The sequence below is a fragment of the Elephas maximus genome, chromosome 1, assembly GCF_024166365.1.
Source record: "Elephas maximus indicus isolate mEleMax1 chromosome 1, mEleMax1 primary haplotype, whole genome shotgun sequence".
Classification (NCBI taxonomy): Eukaryota; Metazoa; Chordata; class Mammalia; order Proboscidea; family Elephantidae; genus Elephas; species Elephas maximus.
In genome coordinates, this window is record NC_064819.1 from 201,549,265 (window position 1) to 201,558,118 (window position 8,854).

The 8,854-nt window shown below is 37.5% G+C and overlaps 1 protein-coding gene across 1 annotated transcript; it reads left to right on the plus strand.

Annotated features, from left to right (window-relative positions):
• Positions 1-3,998: 3,998 nt before the first annotated feature.
• On the plus strand, positions 3,999-5,045 carry TAAR9 (trace amine associated receptor 9). Its single transcript, XM_049901116.1, has one exon. The coding sequence runs from the start codon at positions 3,999-4,001 to the stop codon at positions 5,043-5,045; it is 1,047 nt and encodes a 348-aa protein (XP_049757073.1).
• The last annotated feature ends 3,809 nt before the right edge of the window (positions 5,046-8,854 follow it).

Genomic DNA, 8,854 nt, shown 5'->3' on the forward strand with positions numbered 1-8,854 from the left:
GAGAGGGGAAAAAGAAAGCAGGATATTCACACTATAACTTCAAAAGCCAGGTATTATATATAAAGTAAGGTACTCCTGGACTAGTTGCCAGTTTGCAAGGTCCAGATATCCTCAGACATGTCTCACGGAGTTCTTTGTCTTAACTCTAGTATAAGCATTTGGAGTTACTTTTTTATCCTCTCAGGTTGCTAAAATGTACGCTTTGGGCTAAAGAAGTGCCAGAGCAGTGGTCCCTACTTTTAGAACACATCAAAATCACCTAGGGTACTTGATAATAAGGTAAATTTTTAGGCCCAAACTCCACTTCTTACGAGTGCGCCTTGCTGTACAAGTGCCTTTGCTTCTAGGGAAGAGCAACTGTAAAGACATTCTATGAGATAAAAGGGTGCTGTTTTAGGGTCCTAGTATAAAGAGCTGAGGAAAGGGTCACTCCTTTGCATACCACCACCAGCATTACTTGAGCACTAGTGAAGCGGGGATTTTTAAACTTCGGGAGATAGCATCTTTTGTACACATACCCAAACTCCCAGGCAGGGCACCATCTATGGTGGCAGTGGTGAAATTTCTTTAGCTGGTTTCAGAGTGAAACAAGAGATGTGGTGGACTTTACTGGGAGACCTGAGGCAAAACAGAAGAACATTGTTGTGTTTAATGAAGATTTTATTGAGCAGACTAGCTTGCAAGTACATGGGATGCACCCATCTGGGGAATACTAGGAGGAACCAGGAGACACTTTGAAAGGAGGAGACTTAATTTTCTATCATCAAACCAGTGAGTGTTTAATTGACTATAAATTGGGAAATGAAAATGATCTAAAACTCATTGAGTAGTGAAGCTTCAAAATACCACAGGTGGGTGAGTTGTGTGACACATAGAGATATATATGTATATGACCAAGAGAGTCCAGCCCAGTTACTGTTCAGGTGATGTCGACTCATGGTGACCTCATGTGTGTCAGAGTATCTATCAGTGTGCTCCAAAGGTCTTAATTGACTGATTTTTTGGAAGGAGATTGCCAGGCCTTTCTTCCCAGGTGCCTTTGAGTGAACTCAAACTTCAAACATTAGCAGCCAAGCATGTTAACCATTTGTACCACCAGGGGCTCCCCTGGAGAGAATAAACCCATTGCCACTGAGTTGATTCCGACTCATAGTGACCCTATAGGACAGGGTAGAACTGTCCCATAGAGTTTCCAGGGCAATAATCTTTATGGAGGCAAACTGCCACATCTTTCTCCCAAGGAGTTGATAGTAGATTTGAACTGCTGACCTCTGGATAGTAGCCAAGTGCTTAACCACTGTGCCACCAGGGCTCCCCTAGAGAGTATTATTGTTGTTGTTAGGTGCTATGGAGTCAGTTCCAACGCACAGAGATCCTGTGTACAATAGAACGAAACACTACCTGGTCCTGTGCCTCCCTCACAATCCTTGTTACACTTGAGCCTGTTCTTGCAGCCACTGTGTCAATCCATCTCTTTGCGGGTCTTCCTCTTTTTATTGACCCTCTACTTTACCAAGCATGAAGTCCTTCTCCAGGAACTGATCTCTCCTGACAACATGTGCAAAGTATGTAAGATGCTGTCCCTCCATCCTTTCATCTAAGGAGCTTTCTGTTTGTACTTACAAAGACAGATTTGTTTGTTCTTTTGGCAGTCTGTGGTATATTCAGTATTCTTCGCCAACACCACAATTCAAAGGTTTCAATTCTTTGGTCTTCCTTATTCATTGTCCAGCTTTCACATGCATATGATGCAATTTAAAATACCATGGCTTGGGTCAGGTGCACCTTAGTCTTCAAGGTATCATCTTTGCTTTTCAACACTTTGAAGAGGTCCTTTGAAGCAGATTTGCCCAGTGCAACGCGTCTTTTGATATTTTGACTGCTGTTTCCATGGGTGTTGATTGTGGATCCCAGTACAATTAAATCCTTGAGAACTTCAATCTTTTCTCTGTTTATCAAGATGTTGCTTATTGGTCCAGTCATGAAGATTTTTGTTTTCTTTATGCTGTGGTGTAATTCAACTGAAGGCTATGGTCTGATTTCATCAGTAAGTGCTTCAAGTCCTCTGCACTTTCAGCCGTCAAAGTTACGTCATCTGCATAATGCAGGTTGTTCATGAGTCTTCCTCCAATTTTGATGCCCCGTTCTTCTTTATTTAGTCCAGCTTCTCAAATTATTTGCTCAGCATACAGGTTGAATAAGTATGGTGAAAGGGTATAACCCTGACATACACCCTTCCTGACTTTAAACCACATGGTATCCCCTTGTTCTGTTCAAATGGTTATCTCTTGACCTATGTACTAAAAAAAAAAAAAAATGTACTAGAGAGCATAAAAAATCAATAAACCAAACCTGTTGGCCATCGAGTCAATTCCAACTCATAGTAACCCTATATGACAGAGTAGAACTGCGTCATAAGATTTTCAAGGAGTGGCTGGTGGATTTGAACTGCTAACCTTTTGGTTAGCAGCCGTAGCTCTCACACTGTGCCAAAAGACTCACACACACTTGTGTAGGCATATAGCTTTTCATAGGACCCTGCGCTTTCAATAGAGCCCAGATTTCTCTCATGGATTAAATGGCAATAAAAGTAGTCCAGTCTCTAGCTCAGCAGATTAAGATTTAAATGCAAAGCTGCACTTATTTATGGCTGTCATTCTGGGGCATATGGTTTTAGGGAACCAAGTTGGTCTTTATTTTGGATGACAGCATGAATCCATTCTTTCCCCAGGCATGGCAAATCTAAAAAGACCACTCTAGTCCACCCCAGTTGACATCTACTCTTCAGAGTTGGTTTAAAGCTATCCTGTTCTTTCAAGCATGAGAATGTGAGGTGCAAGGGGAATTACTGCTTATTTTCATCAGTCCTTAGTGATTTTAGGCATTAACAACTGGCTTCTTCTTGTTGTTGTTAGGTGCTGTCCAGCCAGTTCTAACGCATAGTGACCCTATGTACGCCAGAATTTGCCATCCTTGCTTCTAATGAGCATTCTGGCTGTACATCTTCCAAGACAGATTTGTTCATTTTTTTTTTTTGGCAGTCCATGGTATGTATATTCAATATTCTTTGCCAACATTGTAATTCCAAGATCTCAATTCTTCCTTGGTCCTCCTTATTCACTGTTCAGCTTTCACATCCGTATGAAGCAATTGCAGACATCATGAATTGGGTCTGGAGCACCTTAGTCCTTAAAGTGACATCTTTGCTTTTTAACGATTTTAAAGAGGTTTTTGCAGCAGATTTGCCCCTAATTTATTGGAATCAATTTGATAAGAATATTTCTTCAAATCATCTCAAGGCATTCAAATTATGACTGAACACTAAGGGAAAAGACAAAAAACAAACACAATAACAGAAACTCTGGAAGTATAAGCAATAAGAGAAACAGATTCCCAGAATAAATCTAGCAAGTTATTATGAGTAAACTTTTCCTTCGCCTTCACACTCTATACCATAGGGATTTTGATGTTATAACTTGAGGACGATGTAATTTATTTCTTCCTTCTTGAAAAAATGAAACATTGTCATTACTGCTGAAGTGGCTACTCGGGGGAGTTAACTAAATAAAACTCAGCCTTTGGAAGCCTAATTATTTCTTAGCTCAGGTGGTTACAGATGAGATTTTCAAAAGGTAAAGTAATACAAAAATAAATAAATAAGCCTATTCCTAATGATCTCTAAATTATATTCTATAATATATATCATTGGACTAAGTGTATTTTCAGCCATTTATTTGGTTATATATTTGACTACAATTTTAATGGCTTTCTGAATCAAATTCCCAGTTTAACTATTTTAAAAACTTGTCAATAAATTTTGGAAAGACAAATAGGTATAGCTAATGTTTCCCAAAAAAAAAGGTAAAAAAGTTACTTTCATTTTAACTAGAAGCTTTTTTTTTTTTCCCTCAGAGAAGACTTTGAAATTGCCATCTCTTTTGTGTTTCAGATTGCTGAAATAGAACATCTGAGAGCTTTAGAGTAATTCAAAGAAAACAATGATCCATAATTTCTCACAGACTGAAGGTGTGGAGCTCTGCTATGAGAATGTGAATGGATCCTGCATCAAAACCCCATACTCACCTGGAGCTCGGGCAATTCTGTATGCAGTGCTAGGCTTTGGGGCTGTGCTGGCAGTGTTTGGAAACTTACTGGTCATTATTGCTATACTCCATTTCAAGCAGCTGCACACGCCTACCAACTTTCTGATTGTGTCCCTGGCCTGCGCTGACTTCTTGGTGGGAGTGATTGTCATGCCCTTCAGCACAGTGAGGTCTGTGGAGAGCTGCTGGTATTTTGGGGAGAGTTACTGTAAATTTCATACTTGCTTTGATACCTCTTTTTGCTTTGCATCTTTATTTCATTTATGCTGTATCTCTATTGATAGGTATATCGCTGTTACCTATCCTCTAACCTATCCAACCAAGTTTACTGTATCGGTTTCAGGAATGTGTATTGTTCTCTCTTGGTTCTTTTCTGTAATGTATAGTTTTTCTATCTTTTACACTGGGGCCAATGAAGAAGGCCTAGAGGAATTAGTAGTGGCTCTCACCTGTGTAGGAGGTTGTCAGGCTCCATTGAATCAAAATTGGGTTCTGCTTTGTTTCCTTCTGTTCTTTATCCCTACTGTTGCCATGATGTTTATATATGGTAAGATATTTTTGGTGGTGAAACATCAGGCTAGGAAAATAGAAAGTACAGCCAGCCAAGGTCAGTTCTCCTCAGAGAGCTACAAGGAAAGAGTAGCAAAAAGAGAAAGAAAGGCTGCTAAAACATTGGGCATTGCTAAGGCAGCGTTTCTTGTCTCTTGGCTACCATACATTATTGATGCAGTGATTGATGCTTATGTGAATTTCGTAACTCCTCCTTACGTTTATGAGATTTTAGTGTGGTGTGTTTACTATAACTCAGCTATGAACCCCTTGATATATGCCTTCTTTTACCCGTGGTTTAGGAAGGCAATCAAACTTATCGTAAGTGGCAAAGTATTAAGGAGTGACTCATCAACAATTAATTTGTTTACTAAGGAAGCAGATGTAGATTGAAAAGACTATTGCAGGAACTTCATATTTAATGTGGAATTAAGATCAAGGGCAAAAACAAACACTTGTATCTAAACCCATTGCTGTCGAGTCGATTCCAACTCATAGCAACCCTATAGGACAGAGTAGAACTGCACCACAGAGTTTCCAAGGAGCGCCCGGTGGATTCGAACTGCCGACCTCTTGGTTAGCAGTCATAGCACTTAACCACTATGCCACCAGGGTTTCCACTTGTGTCTAGAGAGGTGAGTAATAATCATTTGCTAATCAACAGTTAGTTTATTTAAGGCATCTGGTGTAATTAGAAAAAAAATTTTTTAAAAAAGACTCTAGTGCTATGTGAATAAGCTTTGCTGATAACTTCCCATTTAGTAATCTTTTATGGTTTTTCTGGTTCTCTACCTTCTTCTCTGAAATTTCTACTTGTTTCTTCAAATAATTTGGAATTTTCCAGTTTTCTTCCATACTCATATCAGTGCGAAGAATACTTAGTGGGGAAGGGCTCCTTTCTAACCTGTATCTTAGATTCTTTGGGGACAGAAATCTTCTTCAAAGCATATCTTGCTTGAGCAGTAAACACTAGATTATAAACTTGAATTTTTCAATCTATAAGTACTTTGTAGAGAGCAGGATGTGGAATTTAGCAGTGACTGAAGATTGTTTGATAAGCACTGGAGTTTTGCCTTTTTTCCCAGGTCAGTTTTCCTCTCCATTTCACAGAGACTGTGTTCACAAAAACACGTTTAGGGATCGCATGCTGTTTAGGACAACCTGTTCAGAGCTACCTAGGCTGCCTCCAAGGTCCTGATGATTCCACACTACATCTTACTTTTGGAGAGTAGCATCTATTATTCGAAATAAGCATGTGGCCAAAAGATGGTTTCTGTACTTTATTTTTTCAGTTATTGGATGTAAATACTTTTCTAAAATGGTAATAACTAAAATTAATTTTTTTCACTTTTGAGTTCTTACTTGTACTAGAAACTGTATTTGGCCTTGGAAATACTAACGTGCATGATCCAAATATAACCAAAGATTGTGTCCAAGTTGCAAATCCTCAAACTGGTACAGTATGCACTAGGAGTACCTTCAGTTTTCTCATATATTTTAATTAAAAATATATGTTGAGTGTTTCTGGCTACAGTAAAAAGTTCAAGAAAACTATCAAGAAGATGATTTGCCTTCTCAAATATTTGAATCCTGCCTTAAATCTTTGTTTAGGTAGCTGATTTTCACAGACTATTCTATAAATCAAACTTGTTTTATGTAATGAAAAGAATAAGTAAAGGTACATAGAGTCACATAAAGATTACATGTTATGTGTTTTATAAAAGAGCCAGTTTGGAAGTACTTTGTAGAGGATTAAGCTGTTCTATATTTGTGCATTAATGCCTTTCAAACAGAGCTGAGAGTATTTAGGGAAAAAATGGTAAAGGCAAGAGAGGATGAAAGGAATATTTGCATCAGACAAGTCTTCATGGCAGAATACCTGTTCCAGGTTCTGACCATGATGTCAAGAAACAGGTCTGCTGACCACCTTGCAAATCATCACAGTTAAGGTCCCGGATTCTTACTCTTTCCGAAGCAGCTCAAAGCCTGTTGTTCTCTTGCAGCTTAGTTGGTAGCATTGTTTCTATAGAAACATGTGCTCCTTCCCTCATCTGCAAATATCAGCTTTCACTGACACACGTGAATAATAAAGAAAATCATGTGAAGGACTTTAAAAAAGGTATTATTCTGTTCACTCACACTACGCAGTTTTCTGATTATAGAAATACTGTCCAGTGATTTTTTCAAGGTCTTGTTCACATCAGTAAGTACAGAATATGCTTCCAATTTACTCTTTCTTGTTTCTTTTTCTACCCTTCTTGTAGCCTTGCAGAAAGGAATTCTATTGATTAAAAAGTACTTGGTTATTTTCTCCAAACCTAACCAGAGTGTTAGCACAGCACCACTCTTCTTTTCTATACCTCATTTATTTACAAAAGTAAGCCAGCTGCGTACAAAGTTACATTTGGAACAAGACACATCAGGGATGAAGGAAGGCTTCATTCCGCAAGTTCCTGTCTACAAAATACTGTTTCTTAGATACATGCATTATTGTTAGAAATACGTGTGCATTGTTTTGATTAATAAAACATTAATTAGTTTAAACTAATTACTTAATTTGGAATAGCTTTTGTCCATGTGTATTTTTCTCAATCACTGAGTACAAAAGGTACAATTATATTATGTAATTTTTTAAAAAACATTAAAATGGAAGACTCAAAAATAGAAAGTTACAGAGCGATTGTTGTAGAGTTTGCCTCAGTGTTAATTGGAGTTAAAGCAACATTATCCATTAGTGGCAGGGCCGTGAGGAATCCACAACTAACAAATTATAAAGACAGAATAGACTATTATTAAAACCCAAGTTCCCTCAGAGAGCTACCAGTATCACCGGGTATTGCTGTAACAGCACGTCCTCATTTGTTACTGACGTGGTAATTGATGCTTACCTGGATTTCATGATCTCCCCATGTAATTACAATCTTTTGAGGTGTTATGTTCATTTGTCTTCAGCTAGAAAGCCCTCGATTTATTTTTTCACTCTTGGTTTTTTGGACATATTACAACCTATTTGAATGGCAGTCTTAATTATGATTCTTCAGCATTGCATTTGTGTTTGAAATAAGCAGAAATAATCTCAGAGTATTAATTGCAAAAAAACAAAGTTATTTTTAAGCAAATGTTAAAGGCTACATATATGCCCTTCGACACACAGGAAATTTATTCTGATTTCCATATTTGAAAACTAAGACTGTTACAGTACATCAACAATAATTTTAGACTTTTTTTTAGGCAGATATATTCGTATACTTTACAAAGTAAGCAATTTGATGTTTCCATTGCCATCGAGTCAATCGAATTGATTCCAACTCATAGTGAACATTTGGACCAGAATAAAACTGCCCCATAGGGTTTCCAAGGAGCAGCTGGTAGATTGGAGTGGCTGACCTTTGGTTAGCAGCCAAGTTCTTTACCACTGCAGCACCAGGGCTCCCTGACGTTTACTATGTACTTTTTACTAGCTAGTGACTCTTTATTTACATCAACACCTAGCACAGTGCCTTGCACTTAATAAGTCCCTAAAAATATTTATTAAACAAATGATCATCTCTCCTTTTTTTTTTTACTTTCGACACTCAATTAATGGTCTAAGTACTAGTTTTTTTGTTTTCTTGCTTTTTAAAAACATTTTAAATAAATCTGCTAACTTAAAAGAAATTGGTTTCCTAAAATGGAAAGAAGAAAATAGACTCTTTGGTTGGGAATAATCTAGCTTTAGCCAGCTGATTGGGTTTGTTTAACCTAATCATTAAAATATATTTTTATATTTAATGAAGAAAAGTATTGGAACATGTAAGCTTTCATAAAATTGAGCATCCTTGCCTAAAGTGGCTAACAGCTAGGGCATTACCTCAGAGATTTATTTTGAAGGTTTTCAATATCAAATTGTTTTCGAAACATGCACCTTCTTTTATTTGCGGTGGAGAGGAAGATTCTGGAACCAGGCTGTCTGTGTTTGAATCTCAGCTCCACCTTATAAGATGTGAACTTTGTTAACTCATCCTTTGTACATTTTAGTTGTTTACCTCTAAAATGGAGAAGATAATGTTACTTTTTCATTAGAATGTTTTGCAATAATGACTAGAATGTAAAACAAATCTGTAGATTTGGGAGACTTAAGAGCCAACACAGAAACTATTACCACACAAATATTGCCTTCTCCGTATATATAAATGTCTCTGAAGAAGTAATTTTATAAAAAT